General features: G+C 35.4%; 4 protein-coding genes across 10 annotated transcripts in view; 1 reads left to right on the forward strand and 3 right to left on the reverse strand.

Moving 5' to 3' along the window:
• Positions 1-834: 834 nt before the first annotated feature.
• spz (Spaetzle domain-containing protein) lies at positions 835-4,578 on the reverse strand. Of its 3 annotated transcripts, none has more exons than XM_076522247.1 (8): positions 4,491-4,578; positions 3,628-3,755; positions 3,182-3,230; positions 2,817-2,926; positions 2,640-2,759; positions 2,165-2,224; positions 1,442-1,545; positions 835-1,359 (listed from the first exon to the last, which is right to left on the reverse strand). In XM_076522247.1, exons 2-8 carry the CDS (start codon positions 3,655-3,657, stop codon positions 1,152-1,154), a joined length of 681 nt encoding a protein of 226 aa, XP_076378362.1. In that variant the 5' UTR covers positions 3,658-3,755; positions 4,491-4,578; the 3' UTR covers positions 835-1,151. The 3 variants fall into 3 exon arrangements, with proteins under 3 accessions (XP_076378362.1, XP_033330030.2, XP_033330031.2); XM_033474139.2 differs by lacking the exon at positions 4,491-4,578 and adding an exon at positions 3,831-3,972; XM_033474140.2 differs by lacking the exons at positions 2,640-2,759; positions 4,491-4,578 and adding an exon at positions 3,831-3,972.
• Positions 4,496-6,187, forward strand: LOC117222426 (PEST proteolytic signal-containing nuclear protein). Of its 2 annotated transcripts, none has more exons than XM_033474109.2 (3): positions 4,496-4,640; positions 5,240-5,436; positions 5,519-6,187. In XM_033474109.2, the coding sequence occupies exons 1-3, from the start codon at positions 4,604-4,606 to the stop codon at positions 5,759-5,761; spliced, it is 477 nt and encodes a 158-aa protein (XP_033330000.1). In that variant the 5' UTR covers positions 4,496-4,603; the 3' UTR covers positions 5,762-6,187. The 2 variants fall into 2 exon arrangements, with proteins under 2 accessions (XP_033330000.1, XP_033330001.1); XM_033474110.2 differs by lacking the exon at positions 4,496-4,640 and adding an exon at positions 4,658-5,060 and having other exon boundaries at positions 5,224-5,436.
• On the reverse strand, positions 6,177-7,341 carry RpS26 (ribosomal protein S26). The gene is made up of 3 exons (XM_033474112.2): positions 7,216-7,341; positions 6,371-6,679; positions 6,177-6,253 (listed from the first exon to the last, which is right to left on the reverse strand). The coding sequence occupies exons 1-3, from the start codon at positions 7,216-7,218 to the stop codon at positions 6,221-6,223; spliced, it is 345 nt and encodes a 114-aa protein (XP_033330003.1). The 5' UTR covers positions 7,219-7,341; the 3' UTR covers positions 6,177-6,220.
• Positions 7,342-11,987: 4,646 nt separating this feature from the next.
• The window catches only part of LOC117222439 (uncharacterized), a 291,172-nt gene continuing 279,313 nt past the window's right edge, over positions 11,988-23,846 (reverse strand). For all 4 annotated transcript variants that reach the window (XM_076522262.1, XM_033474137.2, XM_033474138.2 and 1 more), the window contains 4 exons: positions 23,578-23,730; positions 20,835-21,015; positions 20,398-20,537; positions 11,988-18,446 (listed from right to left, as the gene is read on the reverse strand). In XM_076522262.1, coding sequence (XP_076378377.1) covers positions 18,178-18,446; positions 20,398-20,537; positions 20,835-21,015; positions 23,578-23,730 — 743 coding nt within the window. In that variant the 3' untranslated portion in view covers positions 11,988-18,177. The remainder of the gene's footprint in view (positions 18,447-20,397; positions 20,538-20,834; positions 21,016-23,577; positions 23,731-23,846) is intronic.

Raw genomic sequence — 23,846 nt, forward strand, 5'->3', positions numbered from 1 at the left:
GTCTTCCGCATTGTAGTACAAAAACTTGGAAGATGTCTAGACATTCATTTTCCTTACCACGTATTATCTTATTTTTTTCAATGGATGCTCGTTTACCACAATGGAGAGAAATGTAGAAGTAAGATGATAACGTTTCATAATGTGAATCTTTATACAAGATTTTTATTAATTTGCTCACAAAGACAGTGGCTCCATCAAACGATTTCACTAGGTTGAATCTTTTTTTGTCTGATATCTTAATGCTTGCAATGCCTTAAATATTGTATTGTAATGTATACTGTACGCGATAAAATCTGCAGTTTATCGTATCGTAATCTCCGATTGATTGCTATTTTCGAATCCCCACGTCACATAGTCGACTTCAAAGTTGCGTCGCACAAAGGAAATGCAACACAGGCTTCCAAAGAACAAACTGCTTTAAAACGAGAGAAATCGTTGTAAAGCGACGAAACGAAGAAAAATAAGAGGGCATGTGAAAGGTGCAACTTTAGAACGGTGTTTGCTATCCTTAGAAATAAATATTTCAAAAACTATAATCGTCCCCTTAGGCTTCCACTAAGTTGAAAGTATACAGTCTGTCGTGGAAATGATCGAACTCGTATTTGCAACTTTTCAATTGTTCAAAGTAAACCAGCGTTCATCGAATAGAAAACCTGCAGAATATATCAGAAAAATGAAACACTAATTCGATACAATATTTACAAATTATTCTTTTAATTATCAACGTATTGTACATCCTCTAAAGAAATAAATAAATATTATATTCGGGTTAAAGAATGTAAAGTGTAAACAGAAAGATTGTTCAGGTTTAATAAAAAAAAAAATACTCCATCATAAGTTTTTCTTTAAACATATATTTTTATTTACATTATGCACGCAATTTCAGTTTTAATTTCATTTAAAATTATCAGAAGTTTGCATTAACATTCGAACGCCAGATTCAGGGTCCATTCGGACCCAGACTGGAAAAATTGATATTTGAATGTCAAGTTTGTGACAACTAACATCAATTTTCACATGTTTCGACGAAGCCTTTAGAAAAACTAACATATCTAGAAGGAATACATAAGACATATGTTGAAAAAAATTGATAAATAATAAGATAAATATAACCTAGTTACATTTTATCAGAAAGTTTCGCCGTTCGTAGGTTAATCTCCAGAAGGAATGCTCTTCAAGAATCTGTCACCTTGAAATTCAACGCGACAACAACAACTGGCCGGAAATCGAAAAGATTCCCGGTTTATAGTGCCATTTGGTCCCATCGCAAAAAGTTGGTGGTAGATATATTTTTGCTTGCAACTGGTAACGTAACCCGCGGCGAAGCCATCGATTACATGGCACGGCTTGTCTTCTTCTCTGAAAAACATTAAAACTTCATAATTCCCTGTCTTCAGTGTAATCGAACAATTGCAAGATAACGCGTAAATAATAAACTTACAAGCAAATTTCGATGTGCACACTTTGTTTCAAGCTCGCGTGATTCACGATGTATTTCCATTGCTTGTTTTTGGTAAGACCGAATTTAGGAAACACAACTTCTTCCTGAAATCGTAAGTAGACGATGTATTCATTGGCAATACTAGGTCGGTTGACAACATCGGCTGCCTTCTTACAATAACTCTCTATTATGGTTTCACTTCAACACGGCCATAAAACTAGGAAAATATCTGATACGGTACGACATTTATGCTAAAAGCAATAAGATTCGAGAGAGAATCATGAAATGAAAGAACTATGGAAATCTCTCGAGAAGAAGTAGACAAGGATAACAAGTTGAGAAATAGAGATTGTACGAAACCAATCGCTATGTGTGAAGATATACTGAATAAGGAAAATCGTTTAATTTAAACAATTATAAAAACATTATTTAAATTCAATTGACACGAAAACATTAAAAATATATAAAATTATGTTTCTTGCAGTTATATGACATGAAACATTATAATTTTGATTATTCTTGCAACCTAAATCAGTTTTCTATACTTGGTTTTACGATTCTTAATTTTAATTTTTTGATGTTCAATTTGCTATTTTTATAATTCTTAGACAGTTCTTAAAAAATTTGCTAGCATGTTACGGAAACCTTGCCTTAATCTGCATAAATAACTCCTTTGTTACATAATAACTAATTGATAGTCTTGTTTTCGTATAACCAACTCACGATAGACAAACACAATGCTTCTTCTTCTGGTCCTTCTTCATGGCGTGTCGACTGATCAAGCTATTAAACAACAACACAGATTTTAATACATTTTATATATAGTTAATGTAATTAAAAATTCGTTCTTAAAAATTGTTGGAACTATGTCCTATAATTTACCAGTTACATCAACATATATTACAAGCAATCAGCTGTACTATTTTAATTATTATGCAAAATTTAATAGAGTTTCCATTTTATTCTCTACGTGATATAATGTTTTATTAATAAGTAAATATACTGTTGCTTAATATATATATTCGTGGTTTTGAGAAATACGAAAGTGTAACATAAACACGAACTCTGGAAATGATTATAGGTACGTTCTCAATTTTTTAAAATTACAATTTGTCTATTTGTTAGATCTGTTAACACGTTAAGCGCGGAGCCGATTTTGCTGGGTTTTCCGTTGAGGCGACAGGCATTATTTTTTAACCTTGATACTGCCGGTCCCATGCGCCGATGCCGTCGAAACGATAGGTTCGCTGTCAGTCCCTGGGAACTGACACCGCCCAAACGGAAAGTCCTCTGTTAGCTCCAAAGAACTGACGCCGCACTGAACGTGTTAAATGTGAAATTAAGTGCAACACAAATATTAAGAAAATTTACGAACCTCTTCACTATAGGATAAATATCTGAGGTGGGGATTTTTCTCCAACGCGATGTTCACTAAATCCGTTGGATAATGTGGAACAGTTTCGCAAAAAGTGCTGTGCTCACAAGCTGCAGTTATTTTAATATTTTAATTAATTTAGTAAGGATTAAATATTCTTTCTTTCTTTGTACTTATAGATTTATTATTATTAATTGAGCCGTTGGCAGATCAAATCGGATACCTCCACTCTTTTTGAATTTTTTAATATCTCAGTTTAAATTTCCTTGATGTCGAGCTACATTCTTTGTGCTGTGGAGTTAATCGATTTGGCAAGTCAGCGGTCCAGTTAATTTGATTAGAAATTATTATCTTCGTACACTTACATCCATTTAAATGCCCAATTATTGATTCTTGAGAATACCCGAACATAAACTGTAAAGATTTCAACTTAGATTAAATACGATGAATTATTTTTCTTCTTTTATTATTTAATGAAATCATTTGAGCATGATGCCAATTTCTGTCGTAGCTAGATATCGAAACGATAAACGATCCCGCTTAATCTTATCGAACGGCATCCGTAAGCACATAGCACATATTAGATACATACGACTTTAGAAATTTTATCGTTGTTGTTGTTTGATTGTCACACGATTTCAACGCTTTTTAATTACATCGACTAATATGCATTAATAAAAAGGTCGTCGAGATATAAATCAACATCGAATTAAAGCTAATGAATTATTTAACAGATTTTACATATTAAAATGTTAATCAACTGTTTGCAGAAATATGAATAAACATCGAATAAAAGTATTTATAGTCTTACCAATAAAAAGATTCCCTTCAGTGACACCATCGTATTGTTGTTTCAAGCCGCGGAGTCCGTCGATGACACAAATCTTGTCTTCATTAATAATTTGTTAAATAATAACTTCTTCAGTAATCCGTATATTACTGTAAAATTGTGGAAATATTATGAAAACATTTCGTAACGTATTTCGATATGTCTTATCATGATTAGGTACATACAAGTACTATTGTACTATACAAGTAGATCAATCATCCTTATTGTAAGTTAGAACTGAAAGATACGATTCACTTAATTTTAGAGAAATGACGCTACTGAGCAGCGACTGATCTCGTGTCTTTATATCAATATACACGAGGAAGATCAGATTACACAGATATAACGCGAGATACATATTTGTTTCCTGCTACCGAAATTATTGTCAAAATTCGTGAATAGGCAAAATAAATTCTGACTGATTCAGCTATTAGAAATCGTCAATATGAAATTCTGTCTGTTTGTTATAATTTCATTCGATTCTTGTATCAACTATTAAATTTTTTGTAATGAAATCATAATAAAGAACTTGTTGTTAAGTTGAATAAAAAAAATATGTACACAGTTGTTCAAATCAATTGGTACCAATGATTTTATTCCCGATTATATTTTCAATAATTGAAATTAACCTGCGATATTTCAAAACTGCTACGTACATATTCTGTCATTTGATGGAAGTTATCTTTGATAACAATATTGGTAAGAATTCTTCTTCAATGAATCGTAAAAATATCGTTTAAAGAAGAACGTTCAATCTAGTTTCTTTGAAGAGCGAGTTAATTAATTTTGAATTTATTAGTGATATAATATAGGGAGAAACAAGGTGTACGAAAAGCACTTAGTACCTGAAAGTTCCCTATGGAGGATACGGGTACTAGGCTGAAGTAAACTGCAGTTACAAGCGTCGGATTGCTTCAGCTCAGTCGATTTCGCATTGCGTCCAAAGAAAATCAGAAAAATGTCGAAGAGGAATCCTGGGGACGAATATAGAAAAGGTTTTATTCATTTTATTTATTATCGTATCACGTGCATTTGGTAAAATTACACATACTTTCTACCTCATTACAGTGGTACAATCTTTTTCCCTTGATTTGTTTTCGTTATTGATTTCGTGCTTACGCTCTTTACCGTTGAAAAGATTAATTTTAAACGTGTTATACGTGCTGTAACAGTGAGATGGAAAACAATTATATGTCGAACCAAAGATTCAATTTGCACATTATTACCTAAATTTGCCATTACATTTCTCATGTATCCTTTTTTTGGTACACACATCCTGTTGTAACCATGTGACAAAGGATGCTCCGTATTAGTCTCTACTAATAACGGAGTTAATATTAACCTTATATAATGAATTTGTCTAATGTGTTAGTACGCAGAATGTATCAAATTATTTGGAGCAATGTTAGAACATGGTACATGTACAATATGCAAAGTTATCTCTGTTCAACTGTATACTGTATTTATTTAACTTTTAATTCAAATGGCTAGGATGATACGGAACTTCTACTAAGCATGCCGCTTAAATATTTCCGGTTAAAAAAACAATGTTGTTTAACTTGATCTGAACTTTGCCAGTGTTTGACGTTGTCAGGGTCAAGTGTCTACAGAGCAGAGGACTCCAGGGGGGATGACAGAGGAAGGGATCGTTCTCCAATTAGATCGGATGACCGTGATGCTACCTCCTATAATCAAAGCGATGCAAAGAAACAGAAACTGACGTTTGGATTTGGGAAAAAGAGTGCGGCTGAACAAAAGAAGGGCATACAGATAAAACTAGGATCGACATCTGTGAGTAACTGGAATATAAATAATTTCTGTATACACACACACACAAGTATATTCTAAAACAATTTGCAATGTTGTCCTTCAGAAACCCACTGTAAAGGCAACACCAGTGCAGAGGCCAACAGTAGCATCAGTATTCAATGCAGATGAAGACGAAGAACCTGAAGAAATGCCAGCTGAAGCTAGAATGAGAATGCGAAATATTGGGCGAGAAACACCCACCTCAGCAGGTCCAAATTCGTTTGGTAAAACGAAACAAGGATTTTGTGACTCGAAAAAGATATTTGAGAAAACATTGAAAAAAGCAATGGAAGAAGCAAATAAATGATTTCTTCCTTAATCTATTTTGCAATTATTGTTAATTATATATTAATTTTACATAAAATGCAACAATGGCAAAATTCTTGCTATAGTTATATGCAAAATATTTTTATCAATTTCGTGCATTGTGTCAGCAAATATTCTCTACAAAGTCTTACTTCACATTTTTGAAATTTGATTAAACACTTAGCTTTCTGTTAGCGGTAGCTAACATTACAAATACACTTGAAATGTAACATTTCATTATGTAAATCGTAAATGATAATACATCTGTAATAAAATGATATAATGTACTTTTTACTATGTTCATTTCAAGTTGTGTAATAAATGAGGGAAGCAACGACTTCTTTAGATTATATAGGAAAATAATATAATTTATCTTGTAACTCGTAGACTGTATAATACAAATAAAAACAAAGCTCTGATTTTACAATTTTTATCTTTATTTAAAATTTACATAGTAAAATTATTTCCTGTTTTGTTGTCCTTGACGAAGATCCTGAAAAAGAGAGAATGAGAAAGTTAAATGAAACCATCTAAATGTTTATTACAAAATGATAAGGAATTCGAAATATTGAATCCATTGAGTTTTTAGCTTATGCATTCTCATAGTTACCCTTGGGAAGTTACGGACTGGTGGAGTTCTGATGCGACGATTCGCTTTAGATCTGTTACGAACCACTTTAGAGTGAATGGCGCATGAAACACAGTAGTGTAGCTTCGCATACAATTTTGGAAGCTGGTATGCAGAATAAAAGCTGGCTTCTGTTATATCTCTCACTGCAGCAGCTTCTACAATGTTACGTATAACAAACTTCTTGATTGCTTTGTCTTTTGGTACACATCGTGCACAATTGGTACAACGTACAGGGTTTACATGCCCACGACCATGCTTGGCACGTCCACCGTTTCTGCGTTTGCAAGTCTAAAAATTAAAAATAAGAAAAATATAAGTAATATATAAAGTGGAGTCATCCAGAACTTGCTTAATATTTATTCATTCTCGTAAGAAATTTCTACGTCTTAAATGATTGTATAATTTTTTTTTAAATAACAGACGTAATTTACTTACTCATACTTTTTGCAAATTTATTAATAACTCAAGTATTATATATTGTCGGTGACACGCGAAAAGGTTAAGTTTGTTAATACCGCAATACTTTTATACAATAAACACGTAAAACACCAACTTGTTTTATATATACCAAATTATACATTTCTATAAATTGTAAATCACTATATAAAATAAAATTATATTTTCTGTACACAAATTATGACAACCACATGGCTTCTAATCATTGAACAGTTGAATTTTTCACAAATATTTCGTAAGTAATTAGGGTGTATATAGTTGCTATAATCTTCGTCTTATGTTTTCAATTATATCAATCATAGTAAAGTTATTTCATGCACAATATACTAAAGTAACGTAATTATAAATATTAAATAAAAGATAGTTACCATTCTGTATCGCTTACTACAGAGAAAGGGTCGGAAACAACGTCTACTAGCAACACGTCCAATGCGTGAGTCAAATCAGTGCATTTCCGTAGATGGAAATAACCTTGACATAACGCTTGCATAGAGCAAGCGTTTCATGCTTCAAATAAAGAAAATGTATTGTACACTACATAAAAAATATGTTTAATTTAATTTTTTACATCATAAATTTATATCATGTGCTAGTAAAATTAAAATATTTAATATTATGAAATTTCTGTTGACGATGCTTACATGTGGAGGAAAATTCAAATGTTAACAATTTCAAATTCTTCAAATTCATATTATTCATATTTCATATATGACAATAAATTTTGATACGAATTAGTAAAATATCTACGATATCTTAAAAACTTTTATGTTTTTTATCCCTGCATTGATAAATGAACCTTAGTGGCAGAAGTGCATAGATATCAATTAAATATACAATAATCTCTCAACTCAAGAACCATTTTCGGGGGCAAAACGAGGTTCTTCGATTGAGAGAATGCAGCGAATTGCTGTGCTCTGATTGGCTGACGAGTCACAGCTGAACAGTGCTGCCCTCAGAGTTAACGACAAAGAGAAGAAATAGCGAGTGAGCAAGCCAGCAACGACATCAGTGCAACTTCATATGAAACGAGTCACACCATACCAATGTAGTTTGTCTCGCTTTGCCAAACTTGTGGTCTCACTTTTTTTCGCGCATCCGTACGCCTGGGCGTTCCATTTGAAATACGCGGCGGGATATTCGACTTGTATTTTTTGCCTTGTAGGATTTTCGGCCACATTTGTCAGCGAATTTGCGAACGATGCTCAATGCACATTGAGATATGTTTCGAATGTATGTGTTTGCCTCGATTCGACGGAGAACTTGACTTCGAATCGTTGCGATTGGTCACGTATCTTGTAGCTCCTCGGTTTTACTTATCCGACAGACCGAAGCAGATCATTTTGTATTGTCTTCCGGGAATTCGTGACAAAGAAGCTGCGTCGAATCTTAGCATGAACGTAGCAATAAATCATATAGGCTTGGAGATTTCGTCGCGTATATTTCGAAGAATTTAACCCTTTTAGTGCTAATTTATTACGCATTTTGGATTTTTACAAATGTATGTAGGTGTTCGCGGACTCTATCGCGCTCTCAGCTTTTTGCACTGAGTCGGCGGGGGTTTCTGATTTGATATCTAATTACCTACTAGATTGTTCGAAGGAGAATTAAGACTCGATCTCACTAGAGTTTTCACGTCGACGAATGACTCGAAACTAGCCCGAATCCCGGTCGCGTTTAGGCCTTTATATAGCCAGATTTCTCTAGAAAAATGGTGGTGGGGGTGTTCCTATGTGGTCCGATTCCAGAAACGTTTGTCGTCGTACCCCTTGGAGGAACTTGACTCGCGATATACAAATGAACCTCCGGCTGGTTGCCGCCAGCCTGTCGTATGCCTTCAAAAAGGAATATAAAAAATTCGTGGGAAGATACTCCGTACGTTACAGTTTTATCCGAAACAAATAAGGAAATTTAAACGAATTAATTAACACATATTCGTCCGGTAATTTATTGCACTGCCATTCACAAAATACCAGCATTTTTTTACACTATCACTAGAAATGATATGGTCGATATAAAAACAACGGAACTCGTTAAAAATCATATATTTTTCAGCGAAATTTTGGAAAATGATATGAAGCAAATTTGTCTTTATATATAAATATATTGTTTGTTTATAAAAATAATAAATTATTATTATTTTTAATAAATTATTATTATCTTAATAAATTATTATTATTTTAAATAATAATAAATGACTAAAAAATATTTTTTAGTTTGTTTGTTTGATTGATTGGTTTGTTTGTTAGTTTGTTTGATTGGTTTGTTTGTTTGTTAGTTTGTTTGTTTGATTGGTTTGTTTGATTGGTTTGTTTGTTTGTTAGTTTGTTTGTTTGATTGGTTTGTTTGTTAGTTAGTTAGTTAGTTTGTTTGTTTGTTTGATTGTTAGTTTGTTTCTTTGTGTGTTTGATTGGTTTGTTTGTTTGTTTGCTTGTTTGTTCGTTTGTTTGTTTGATTGTTCGTTTGTTAGTTTGTTTGTTCATTCGTTTGTTTCTTTGATTCTTTGTTTGTTCGTTTGTTTGTTTGATTGTTCGTTTGTTAGTTTGTTTGTTCATTCGTTTGTTTCTTTGATTCTTTGTTTGTTTGTTTGTTTGTTTGATTGGTTTTTTTGTTTGTTTGTTAGTTAATTAGTTTGTTTGTTTGTTCGTTTGCTTGATTGGTTTGTTTGTTTGCTAGTTTGTTCGCTTGTTTGTTTGATTGTTAGTTTGTTTCCATGTTTGTTAGTTAGTTAGTTTGTTTGATTGGATTGTTTATTTGTTAGTTTGTTAGTATGTTGGTTTGATTGGTTTGTTTGTTTGTTTGTTCTTTCGTTTAGTTGTTTGATTGGATTGTTTGTTTCTTTGATTTTATTATTTGTTTGTTTGTTTGTTAGTTTGTTTGTTTGCTTGTTTGTTCGCTTGTTTGTGTGATTGTTAGTTTATTTCCATGTTTGTTAGTTAGTTTGTTTGTTTGATTGGATTGTTTATTTGTTTGTTTGTTAGTTTGTTTGTTTGTTTGATTGGTTTGTTTGTCTGTTTGTTAGTTAGTTTGTTTGTTCGTTTGTTTGTTCCTTTGTTTGTTCGATTGGTTTGTTTATTTGTTTGTTTGTTAGTTAGTTAGTTAGTTAGTTAGTTTGATTGGTTGTTCGTTTGTTTGTTTGTTTTATTCTCTGTTTGTTAGTTTGTTTGATTGTTTGTTCGTTTGTTTTTTTTGTTTGATTGGTTCGTTTGTTTGTTAGTTAGTTTGTTTGCTCGTTTGTTTTATTGGTTTGTTTGTTTGCTTGTTTGTTCGTTTGTTTGTTTGATTGATAGTTTGTTTCTTTGCTTGTGTGTTTGATTGGTTTGTTTGTTTGCTTGTTTGTTTGTTTGTTTGTTAGTTTGTTTGTTTGTTAGTTATTTAAAAATATTTTTAATTTTTTTTTTGCTTTCTGATGTTAAAAAAAATTAAATCCACAAAAAAGTTGAAGTAAATTACTGAAAACACAAAGTTATTATTCTCTTTTTTATTATACGGGTCAATTATTTGGGAATCTTTAATTTTATAAATAATTAATATTTCTTCAGCGAATGGTACTGTTCAAAACGTTCAAAATGTTCCAGTATGAAGGGGAGTGTTGCATTTAATTTATTTAGAATTAAAGGCCTGGCGTATGCCTACAGAAAGGAATATAAAAAATTCGTGGGAAGATTCTCCGTACGTCTCAATTAAGACGTTACTTGTTAAGACGTTACTTATTAAGGTGTTAATTATTAAGTAATATTTGTTAGAAGAAAGGGAATCATAACGAATTCTGTCTTCATTCTGACTCCCTTTGGGATTTCCAGTCACAGCAATCTCCACGTGGCGAGACTCGGAGAATCGGTGTAATTTTTGATTTCTAATCAGTTATAAATCGAAAGAAACTTCGATCATTCTATAACTGATTCGAAATCAATAATTGCATCGAGCTAATGGCTGTGAAGTAGGGCTGGGGAAAAATAGATTTTTTAAATAGTAAATAGACTATATATAAATATTTTTATCTTCTCATGTAATACAGAATTTGGCAAATAAACGTTTACCTGCCAAACTTGTATTACATAAAATGATAAAAATATTTATAGTGTATTTGTCCATTTACTATGTCAAAAATTTATTTGTTTCCAACCCTCCTGTGAAGTAAACGGTTTAAATGCGAATAACGATGTAAAATTCTATACTTCTACTTTGCAAGTGAGACTTTGATATATTTTCTTATATCCGTGTGTTTAAAATCGCATCAACGACTGAGTGGGTTGTTAGCAACTCAAAGTCAGGTTTACAGTTGATTGCATAATTTTGTTTGCTTCAAATAATGTGTAGCAAGTTTTTTTTTATTGTTTCATTGTTCTTCAGTATGTCTGCTAAAGGAGCTCTTATGTTGTGTTGTCTTCTTTTCGTGATGTGTTTTCTGCAGTGTAAGGTGATGTGTTCCACTGTTAGGAGACGCCTTAATAAATTACGCCTTTATGTAAAATAATATTTTGTTATAATTATGAATGTGATATCTGTTGTGTAATCTCTCTCTGAATTTTTAGCTACAAACTTCACTTCGATGATTCAACGAGGTGGAAAGTCTCGAATTTCGTTAGATAGTATCTATGGATTGTTGCAAATGTCGCAGAACAGTTCTGTGCCCTTGGTTTAGTTTTTTATGTCGTAATTTTTGGCATAATTAATGTTTTTAGGCGTCCATGCGTTGGACAGATGTGGCCTACTGTGTCGCCTCTTGTGGAGGCAAACTGAAGCTCCGTTCGATGTCTGTACAACGCCAATTTCGGTAATGGTAAAATGCTCAACCCGTTAGCCAAATTACTAACAGTCGATTTTGGCTAGCTGTTTGAACGTTTTGCCATTCCAAAAGAGGCGCCACAAGTCGATTAGCGGCGGGACATTTGAATTGTTCGTAATTCGAAAGATACAAACTAGCTTCTAAACGTGTAAAAAGAACCTAAAATTTTTGCAGAATTTGAAATCACTTTTCAGAACTGTTTTTGTTATTGTTATATCGTTAATAGCATTTTTCGCGAACGATTGACAATAAACAAATTGCCATCCTAAAATCGGGCTTTTTAAAATGGCGCAGAAGTTGGAAGCGGTAATGTATGGAGAAGAGAGAAAACGTTTCGGCAGTATTGCCTACGAATTACCATGCTTAGTTATTTTTTATTCAGTTTGAAAGTTTCACATATACACGTTAATCATTAACGACATAATAAACAATGACATAGAGATATTAGAATCTTGGTAGATCTCCTATCGCGGATCATTGCGGGAAAAGATGTTCCGTAACACATATCGTATAATAATTATCATATAATGACTATATACATATATATATACCAGTACATGTATATATATACATATATGTATACATATATGTAACAATATTTATAGACATATAAAGACGTACTTTACGTGTATCTGTGTATTACATAGTATGTATATTTATAGTAATATATCTTGTATTTTTGTAACACCGATATGTCATTTTAGGCATGTAACTTTCGTGTACGTGTGTTTGTATGTATGTGCGCCCGTGCACTTCCTAATTTACATAATCTTATAAACTTGCTCAGGTAAGATGCACGTATTCGAAACAATGTTTTCTCATCATTCGCACTTCTACTGCCCGCACACGAGTGTCGCGTATTCCCTTATACGCAAAGAATCGCTTAAATCTTAATTAAAGAGAAAAGAAAAAAATAACACACACACACAAGTCCGGTACGCAGGTTAGTTACGTATCCGTAAAGTTTTTTTTTTTTCTTTATCATAAGCGTGCCTATATATGCCTTGTACGACTACTTTGTATGTGTATACGACGCGTGCTATGCTCGCCGTTTTATCGTCTTTAACACCAGCGTATACAGCAGCGGTAAAGTTCAAAAGTTCAAACAAGTGCATACGACGCGTGAACAAGCGAACAGTGTATGAGCACCGAGTTATACATATACGCGAGTGAAAATGTTGCGCGAGAGGTCTTTCATTTGTTCAACAAGTTCTTCTTCACACCGGTTCCAACGTATACCGTGCTCTATGTTCTGTTTTCTTTTGTCTTGATCGGACGCGTTCTAAATATTATATTCCGCGTGCGTAATCGCGTACCGTGCGTATGACTGCGCCGAAGAAACGTTCTCAGGGTAGCTCGCGCTACAATCGAAATAAATATACGTATGCGTTATTTATATTATGTTTATGTATATGTTATGCATATATATCCTATATTATATAATATATTATACGTCATATTAAATATTATAATATATATTGTATACAATATTATAATATTATATCATAATATATTATAATTATTATACTGTATTATAATATTATATATCATAATATATTATAATTATTATATTGTATTATAATATATTATATCTTACTATATTATATATAATATATATTTATATATATATATATATATATATATATATATATATATATATATATAAATACATATATATATAAATACATATCTATATTTATGTATAATATGGCTATGCCGTGAACGGCTCGTCGGCTGCGCCTGCAACGACCCGAGCACTGTAAGACACTGTACAAAAATACCGCTTATAATAATTAGTAATAATAACAACGCAGCCGGCGAGACTACAACTACGGCCATCAGAGATATGTCTCGACATGGTTCTTCGGGTGTCTTCGACGCGGGGACGCGTCGCTAGCGACTATCCCGTTTCATCGTTCTAAGATCACCTAACTAAAGGATATGTTCCACTAACGTGAGCCCGGAGTCCGTTTAGAAATGTTCGTGTGAAACACATGTTCGTTCGAGTGTTATACCACGTTCTGAACTACGGTATAAAACGGAAAATGCGGCGTTGTTGTTGCACTCCTGTTCATCATTCGCAGTCAGCAGATTTCTATGTTTCGATATCACAAATTAAATCAATTTAATTGAATTTCTGTATCGTTCGTTTCAGTAAATCGAGGCAAATGAAGGTTGCCCGCATCAATATTGCAAGATGCAGGACATCGTTTCCCATTTCAATAACTTTAGTCAGCTGAGAATGATGCAACAATATTTTCAGATTCCACGAAATACCGATCTCTGTGTATTAATTTTTGCCACGAGTACATAAAATTCGGAGACTATTTGCTGATTTCGTAAAGCAGATCTCGGGACAACAGAATCTTTTAACGTTCACGTAAACGTGATTAGAACGAGTCTAATTGCAAACGATTATCACCGATTGCAAATAGCAAGTCAGTTCGTGATAATAATGTACGTAATTGATTATTAGCGATTATACCAGCAAGCCGTTCTGCGAAGCATTTAACTCGTTGAAGCTAAGGAATGATTTTCCAGAAAATAATTGATCGAAATTATTGTTCTTCGAATGGAATAACGCATGATGGAGTTCAATAGCAATTTGTACTTACAGTCCTATCTTTTCCTTTGCGATTCAGTCAGTCTTTGATATTGGGATTCAAACCCCGGACTCACTTCTCGCAACTGTCACTATTCTAAACGTTGCTATTATACTTTACTTTTGCTTCTACTGTTACTTTTGTTAAACTTATAATTATTTGCGTTCTGCTGTTCGTGAGTCTCGATGAAATTGTATGATCACCGAGAGGATGCGCCGACAAATATGCTTCCCGTGGATTCTAAGCAAAATTGTAGGGCCCGCGAAGAATCGCACATGGCGTATCGTTCAGCGCTGCACAGAAGTTTCACGTTTATTCGTGTATTCGAAGGACAGACAAAATAAAACCGACAGATCCTCGGAAAACAAAGCGTGTAAACACGAAGATATGTTATAAATAATGTTGTCTCGAAAACAAAACGGAAATGATTCGCTTTCGAGCGACAGCGCGCAAATAACAGCTTTGCGGTTTTCTTATCGTTGAAACTTCTTAGAAAAAACATTCAATGCGTATATATAGATATATAATATATAGATATATAATATATCTTTGACGATCGTAATAATGTGTATATACTATATGCAACGTACATATATTTTATGTATATATATATAATATATATATTAACAAATAAATTCTCTTAAATCTCATACGTTCACGATATGTATACGATCTTTAAAGATTACATCGGTGAAGCCTTACGTCGATAATAATTAACCGTTATCTTACAAGTCAAAGTTGGGCGTATAAATGATATGTGTATGTTGTGTTATATTTGAGACGCAGGACCATCGGTCTCCGTCCGAAGGAGAGAACTCGTCCGCCGTATTTTCAATTTTCCCGTGTCGAGACACCGACGCCTCGACGAATCTCAGATACGTACATCGTACGTGTACATTATATTGCGTTTATAATTAAAGTAAAATTACGTGTTAAACGACGCGTCATCACAGACGTATCCCTGCGTATCTATGTAATGTGTTCAGAGAAATGGTTATCGTTCGAGTTTCCGACAGGCTCTCCTTCGACGTCCGTAGAAGCCGAGATCGCGTCACCGTTCTAACCGTTAGCAAGTTATCCTACGTAATTTCGATATGCAATTATTATTATTATTCGTAATATCAATACCTCTTAATCCTATCGTACCGTTAAATCGTCTATCCAAGTGTAAAATACTTGTGTAGTTTACTTTCCACGTGAATGCTCCAGCGGCGTGTCGCGTCGTCCCGCGAACGTATCATCGTTAATAGCCGGACTACGGATTTTCCTGCAAGTTTTACACGTTCGTGGACAGATTTGTAGACGGCAAGCGTAATCGTCGCCCTTCGTTCCAATGAAATCCGAACGAACGAACGAACGCAATTAACTCCGTCTAAGTCACCGCTTAGTAGAGTCCATCGTGTCCCGTATCCGGGGTACGGGCGATAGTCACGTTATTATGCATAAAGTCCGTAGTCCAATAATATTGTATCGCTACGGTCTACGAAAGGTGTTCGACGATGCTTACGAGTCGTCTCAACGAACATACACGGGAGGGCAATTAATCATTTTCTACGATATGTATAATCCTCTATTGCGTCAGCGTTCGCTGTGCCCGTTGACATCGGAATTCGTCAGTTTTACTTTCCTCGTTTCGCGGTTTTAAACCTATTTGTTAGTTTCCACAGAGATCGAAAAATATTGCGGGTTCTGAAAGGTCGTGCGTTCTTAAATGTACTTCGAACACATTTCGCAGTTCAAACATAGACAGAAGCGAAGCGACGTGCTCTCGTACGTCACAATCTGCGGTCGCGTCGCTAGGTGAATGGAGCAACTCGACTATCGTCCCGAATCATTCGAGCCTTAATGACTAGACAGCCGTGCGAAACTGCGACGTGTAACCTGACACGCTGGCCGATTCGCGGGAGAGGTGTCGCTTTGAAAGACGGGCATAATTTTCTGACGCGCCTAATCGCGGCGCGAAGTGCCTCCAAGCTGTGAAGTCTGTTGTAGCGAAACAGATGCAACGAGAGCCGCTTCAATGATCGCGTTCAAGCTCGAACCGGAATCGACAAGTGTCGGCTTCCGGTCGCGTGTATTACGGTCCATCAGTCGTCGTTATTCCATTTCGACAGGCCGGTCCTTTGCGAATCGAGTTAAGCAACCGAGCGATCTCAAGACGAAGACACAGGCCGAGCCGAGTATTCATCCGATTATCGATTTCATTCGACTGTTTCGTTGGTAAAGTCGCGCATAGATGATTTTCTTTTTTTATAATTTCATGTTGTAAACGTTCGAACAGTTGTTCGAGTATCATCGTCTAAAATAAATGAGAATTCTTCGTTCGATCGGGAAAACAAATTGTTCGAACGATGACCAACTGCACACGAAACTTCCGGAATATTTGTTCGAGCATCACGGTTTAATTATAAATTGGAACGCGATCGTCGGTAATCGCGCAAATAATAAAGGCCGATCTACGATCATTTCGAACGCCGATAGCTGCTCGCTCGAAACTTTCGAATATTCGTTCGGGTACCACGGTGTGTCTGAAATCGATTTGTTAATCGCGCGAATGAGAAAGGCCGGTCTACTTTTCTCGATCGAGAATGTGACGTACGAATTGCAAGTAAACGAAGGTTATGTCGATGACTCGCCCCGAGAGTTTGAGAAACGCGTGTTGATATGTATGAGACGAATGACCGTGGATCCATATATGTAGTTGATATCTAAATACGTCGGACATTCGAATTTTCTATCGAGTATACTACGATTCTCGCTTTTAACAGATATCCAGAAAACACTTGGCAACAATCTTGATATGTAACGTTCGGTGATCGAGGCCCGCCCGATCGTCGATCGATCGGGCACAGCCTTCGTTTCACCCTGTTCTGTCGCACACGTCACGATCGAGATTCCTTCGCTTCACACGTTACGATTCGATTTCTACTTCGGCGTGTCGCCGTGCCGGAAAATTCAATTGTTCACTATCATTTGTTGGCTATTTGGTAATCGTTGAACATTGATATCGGTAGAAATCGAGAACGCGATACCGCGAAATCATCAATGTAGTCACGAGCATAAGACAAACGTAGAAGAGAACGTGCGATTGGTTGCTCGATAAGCCCGAGCCCCGTTGCCAACAGCCCCGGAGCCTCTCGCTAATCGAGCGACCGCACTTTGCTTCCCTTCGATTCGTTCCTACCCGAAATACACAATAACAATCGATTATATTTCCAGTTAGCGTTACGTTCGACGTTTATAAAAGCACTGTTGATATGTATTCGACAAACCATCGCCGTAAATATTTTCCACGGACACAGTTGTTCAGTATTAAACGTACAAACACATCTTACTCGTCGATCTTACAATTTACTTTCTATACTTTCCCGTGCCGGGCACACGAGTGCCCGTGTGTTCAACCGCGGGTTTACTTTCGAATCATCCACGGTAAATTAGTCGAACAGAGCCGCGGGACGTTGAATCTCGTGAAATATCTGTCCGCTTCTCGAACGATGCGCGGATGCACGCGTATTGTACCCGCATCACCCGACGTTTTCGTTCGACAATCTCGATCGCGCGATATACATATACTTATACATATACATACATATATATATATATATATATATATATATATATATATATATATATATATATATCGTAGCACGTTTTCGACATATACCCCCCGACTGAGTGTGGTGTTCGCTGAGGGGATTCGGCGGACTCGATGATCGTCGCCGCAATGATACCGGGAGAAATCGCCGACGGAATCGTACCGTGTCTCCGCATCTGCGGCACGATCGCGCGCGGGCTGCGACTGATAATGATAACGATAAAGTTTACGGCGGATAATGGCGGCGACCGGAAGGGGGCGAAAAGGAAAACGCGCGTTCTTAAACGAGAGGAAACGGGGATTCGTTAACCGGGATGATTGTCGGCGGTCGCGTGACCGGTCGCAATTAGACCACCGCGACGACCAACGCCAGCAACTCGATCATCGTGCCGACGTGGACGCGATAGTTGCTGGCCGACGACGACGTCCGTCCGGCGTTCTTCCCGACGCAACCCATTCTCTCCAGAGGTATATTCTCCAGGGCGTACTCCCGGTGTTCGTTTTGCATCGTGCACACGGTGCGCTTCGTCAACATCTTCTCGTCCGCGTTGATCCGCAGGTTGCTCAGCCATGCGGCGTACCACCGTAGCTCGCAATCGCAGATCAGAGGGTTGTCTGTGCAATCAAACGGAAACGGAATATTAACCCTTGTGTAAATAAACGAAATTGTCGACGTTGCTTTGCGGAGTGTACCATAATTGTGTTAACACCCGGAAAGGGGTGACTCCTGAGGTCATTTGAAGTAACTTCTTCCTTGACGAAAATGCAATCCGCGGCTTTGTTTACGAGTTATTAAAGAAAAAACACTGATCAATGAGAGATCGTGTACGGCTGACGCCCCGCCCTCTCGCGATCACTACCGCTGCGTCAGACGACTACGCGGCATTGACCGCAAAGGCGGAGCGCCGACCGTACTCGCTCTCCGATTGGACAGTGTTTTTCGTTAATAATTCGCAAGCAAAGCCGCGAATTGTGTTTTCGCTAAGGAAAACGTTATTTCAGATGATCTCGGGAATCATCTTTTTTCGGGTGTTGATACAATACATACATAATTATGGGACACCCTGTATAACTGGGGCATTCGAGTACACCTATGGTGAGCTTCTCTTATTAAACTACTTTACCTTGTTTTATGTAACTTTCATATTATTATATAAACAGTCATTTTTATTTACTTTATATTTATTACAGCAATAAAATATTATTTTTATTAATTTCTATTCCTTCCTTACGCTTTCTATTCTTTTCTCCTATAAGGGTACCCCGGTTATCGAACAAATTTATATAAAACTTTGTCGTCCCATTTTAGTGGTTTTCTGAGAACAAAATCGTAGACTCGAGACAGTAATACAGTTTGTCATAGCTTGGTAAATCTACACACTTATCAAATACACTACTTAAGTCATTTCTAGCATATTCGACACCCTCATCGAATGTTAGTTTCAGTTGAAGTCGCACATATTTACGCGGACATCGCCCATGGAATTGTTTGTAACAGTTTAACAGACGTTAATATATCCGTGCTTTAATCCGTGTACTTTTTTGTACGCGAGTAACACTTGGGTACACGGGTCGTACATTATAATATACAGTAGTTAACATATTATAAATATCTATAGTTTCTTCTATATGACTGTATGTAACAAGATATCCAAATATTAGATTGTTGCACAATCGTGATGTACAAAATATAAATTGATAGGTGGCAAATTGAAACAAACGTAAGAATTTCTATGAATACGCTTTAAACAATGGACTTTCTGTTTTGATGTTGAAAACTAATATAATAAAATATATAAAATATATTAAAAATATATAATAAAATATATTTATAAAAATTGGATCGAATGACTTGATTTTCTCTGAGCTGTTGGAAAGTCTAGTTTAATTGACAACGACTAAAAAATTTGTTGCAATAATCACAATTGACTAAAGCGGCGAAAGAAAATATGCAAAAAATTATGTTTCTCAATTGATTTTATCGGAGCCTGTAACGATCATTTAGAGTTTAAACATTCAAATTATAAACAATGCATTTTGTTGGTTTTGGTAGACTTATTTGAACAATCTTTAAACAGATTGTATAGAAATGACCTTGTTTTACCAGACCATAGTGCGTCTAACGAGTTAATAACTATAAAAATATACTCGGTGGCTACTAGACTGCAGATTTTACGCATTTACGACAATAATTAGTAGATGAAACAAAAGATAGTAAGGGGATTAAGAGAATATAACAGTGTAAATATATTATCATCAGCGGATTACGATTATTTAAGGGAGAAACGAATGTTCATTTGATTCCAGTACATTGCAATTAATTCGGAACAGTTTTATTTTGCATCCGCATTCTAGTGATTACTGTGTCCATGTTCGGAAAACATTCAACTTCGATTAACTAATTTTCTTCTTGACGATCACAGTTACCTTTTAGTTTCGATCAACAGACTTCCAGAGAATCGTTGGTTTTATAATTTCCCGTTGCAAATAATATTATTTATAGATGGACGATGTTCCGATCCAAGCGGAATTACAGAGGGAATCTAAGAACAATGTTGCTATTTACCTGTGATATCGACAATTCGAAGGGTATCGACGATGTTCTCGGTCACTTCTTCAGATATTTGCGTTAACTTGTTGTTCTGTAGGTTCAGCGTTTCCAGGGAGTTCAAGGTTTCGAAGACCAATGGCGGCAGCACCTTGATCCTAAATAGCGTAACAAATAGAATATGGATTTAGTGATTATTAATACTTGTAGATAATGATAATGATTGCGATAACGACTGCGAATTTGTATGCAAAATAAAAATTGCCCACCACAATTCGATAAAACACCAGTATAATACAAATGTTTTCCTTCATTCAATGGTTTTAGTAAATCGAAAACAATGTAACAATATTTTTAAATTCATCTGACATCTTCGCTGTTCTGTATTTCTTTTATCAATTTTTGCTATAAGTGTACAAAATCCGCAGTCGGATAAAGAAATTGGAAAAAATTACAAGTTCTTCTGGAGGTTCAAAAACGTGATGGAATCTCCATATCCGTTGAAAGCGTCCTCCGGAAGGGTGCTGATATTGTTAGCCCGTAAATCCAGATGGCGCAACCGGTGTAAACGGCGCAATGCATCGCTGGGTACCGCGTGTAAATTGTTGTCTCCTAACCGCAAATATTGTAGGTTCTCTGTAACAGAACGGACAACAAGCATGTAATAAAATGCCAGTGAGGTCATAAATGATAAATGATGACTGACATTAGGCCGAGTTTCTGCACGATGCTTCATAGAAATCAATTAGCGGAGTGTGATGCATTGCGAATTCTATGTGTGCAATTTCATTTCTGCTACTTATTAATTCAATGAATGAGAAAGGAATATGCAAATAAGAAAAGTCGTTAAGGAATCGAGATTCTTCGAATTGAATAATCAATAAAAATTTTATTGTTATTCGAATTATTTTTTTTCGAATAAATGTAGTTATTCGTCATTCGCTAATAATCTATAAAGAATTTTGTTCTTATTCGGATAAACATAATAATTTGTCATTCGTGAATAACGAATACAAATTTCATTCTTATTCGAGTAAATCTTTTCCGAATTAATGTAGTTATTCGTCATTCGCTAATTTTGTATAAAACTTTTATTATCATTCGATAAAATGTAGTTATTCGTCATTCGCGAATAATAAATAAAAATTGTGCTCTTATTCGTTATTCGTCGATCGAATGAATTTTGTAAAAAAGATGTAGCAATTTTTCTTTCAACAATTAATCGTTGGAGCACAGTTTAACGCCTTCTCTAACATTCAACAGAGAAAATGGCTTGCATGGAAAAGTTCAAAGTATATGCGACCCACACAGTTAAAAATACGATACAATGGTAATAGCATAGTGTCAGTCTTCTTTAGGTGTTACATAAATATCAACTGCCTCTTGTAAAACAGCGATTAAACTTCCGCATTTTATATATTTGTTTCGACGCTATTCGAGGGGTAAATCGATATCGAATATTTCACTCTGTACATTTTGTATTCGAACCCGCATAACTTTTCCATCATGCTCCGGTAAACGACCTTTATAACTCCGTGGGATCTGCGGTCAAAGGTCGGCAACCTCTCTCGCTAAAAAGGGCACCCGAATAGCTGCTTTCCAACAAAGGAACTTTGCTTTACCAATTTCGCTGGAGGAGAAGTTGTGAGCTTCAAGTGCGTGCAACGCGTATATACTTTAAATGAATTTATTAATACAAAATTCAACTTAGAAATTTAAATATAATGCTTGAAGTGAGCGATCTTCAAAGGTTCGCGGGCATTCGGCTGCCCACGCGAACTCTTTGTTGTCGACCTTTGACCTATATGGAATAATGCTTTCTTAATATTTTAGACGCCGGAGGTAGATGGTTCTTATCGTTTGCCGCCATCTTCCTTTATGATCTGCGATAAAACTTGCCGGTGGCTCCGTCTCCATTTGTGCAAGTGTCGAAGAATTTTTATTTTATTAATGAAATATTAAGTCATCGTCTTATGTTTGGAGAGAACAACGATCATGAAAGTTCTGTGATATCCATAAAGAAGATAGTTAATTATTCGATCCGTTGAAATTTTTCGATAGCTTTAACAGATTTGTCTTTTGTAAATAAATTATTTGATAAAACGGTAACCACATCACGAGACACTGTGCCGTAATTATTAATGAAAATATTTCCGATTGTGACACTTTCATTCATTCAAAATTAGAAAAGTTCTTTCATCAAGAGTTATGACAAAATTACGATCAGTATCTCACCAAATTTACACTCCCCTCTAAAACTATTAGGATACCTGCTAATTTAGTATAAATTGCAATTTTTCATTCAGTTTTGGTAATGTTCCATGTTTAGTATTAAGTTTTATGGCATCGTATTGCCGAAATTACGTATTCATTTACAAGTGTTCGTCACTTATGCAATTACGTTACCTATTTATTTCATTTCCTTCATTAAAAACGTGAAAAAAATGAGTGCATTTCATACGATGTTTTCTAAATATGTTGAACATACTACGAAATACACGGAATCGAATAGAATCTGAAATAATTGATAAACTAATAAAACGGATGCCGAAATTAGTCCAGGAAGTACATAATTACAAACCGCGGTGGATATATTGTCGAGAAAGAAATTTAATTTTCTCTTAGATAATTGACGTTAGTTTTGTTACAATGTAATTGTACATGTAAATGTGCTTGTTACAGTACAATACAATTAACTTTGAAATAAATTGAAGAAATTATAACGATTTCCTATCGGTTTCTCAAATTTATTTAATTTTCTGCAAGTGTCCTAATACTTTTGGAGGTGAGTATACGTCATCCATTACCCGATAGAACGGTAGCAATTATAACATCGAACGGAGTTGTCGCAAAAAAAAAATTATAGAGACGATTATTCTGTTAAATAAAATAATATTCAAAAATAGCTGCGATGTTTTACGAAAACCAATTTGTATTTCAACAAATATATTTCCGGAGCGTCTGTCGTATACCGATTGTTTTCTGATCCGAACCTGTTATTTTCGTATTTCACCTGTCCCCCGTACTGTCAGAGAATACAGAAATCGATAAATAACGTTCGGAGTTCCATAACGAACTTTTATCCAATTAACTCATAGTTTGTCGCGTGGTCAATGTTATTTTAGTTGCAAATAACGTGGAGCTGACACGGCGACAGTGTAAAGGAACTACGTGTAACAAGCCAATGGACACACTTACCCTCAAGACCGATGAACGCATCCGGATCCACGTGGGTAATCTGATTGCCATCGAGCTCCAAAGAGTTTAATTGCGTCAAGTGGGAGAATACACGGCCCGGAAGATCGCGAAGCTGATTGCGAGCCAAACCTAACGAATCCAAGCTTTTCAATCCTGTAAAAAGAGATCGTTTACTATCGACACTTCAAACTTGCACGATTTCAATTCGTCCGGTGTCGTTTGATCCGCCATTTTGATTTTCCGATAAGAACAATTCTATTCACAATCGA

Source organism: Megalopta genalis, chromosome 5, assembly GCF_051020955.1.
Source record: "Megalopta genalis isolate 19385.01 chromosome 5, iyMegGena1_principal, whole genome shotgun sequence".
Taxonomy (NCBI): domain Eukaryota; kingdom Metazoa; phylum Arthropoda; class Insecta; order Hymenoptera; family Halictidae; genus Megalopta; species Megalopta genalis.

Coding starts and splice junctions, on each gene's coding strand:
- spz (XM_076522247.1), bottom strand. CDS start 3,657: ATGGTGTCACTGAAGGGAATCTTTTTATTG. Junction 3,231..3,627: donor TGAAGGGAATCTTTTTATTG/GTAAGACTATAA, acceptor AAATCTTTACAG/TTTATGTTCGGGTATTCTCA. Junction 1,360..1,441: donor GTGCACATCGAAATTTGCTT/GTAAGTTTATTA, acceptor AATGTTTTTCAG/AGAAGAAGACAAGCCGTGCC.
- LOC117222426 (XM_033474109.2), top strand. CDS start 4,604: ATGTCGAAGAGGAATCCTGGGGACGAATATAGAAAAG. Junction 4,641..5,239: donor TGGGGACGAATATAGAAAAG/GTTTTATTCATT, acceptor TGACGTTGTCAG/GGTCAAGTGTCTACAGAGCA. Junction 5,437..5,518: donor TAAAACTAGGATCGACATCT/GTGAGTAACTGG, acceptor GTTGTCCTTCAG/AAACCCACTGTAAAGGCAAC.
- RpS26 (XM_033474112.2), bottom strand. Junction 6,254..6,370: donor CAGTCCGTAACTTCCCAAGG/GTAACTATGAGA, acceptor TCTCTTTTTCAG/GATCTTCGTCAAGGACAACA.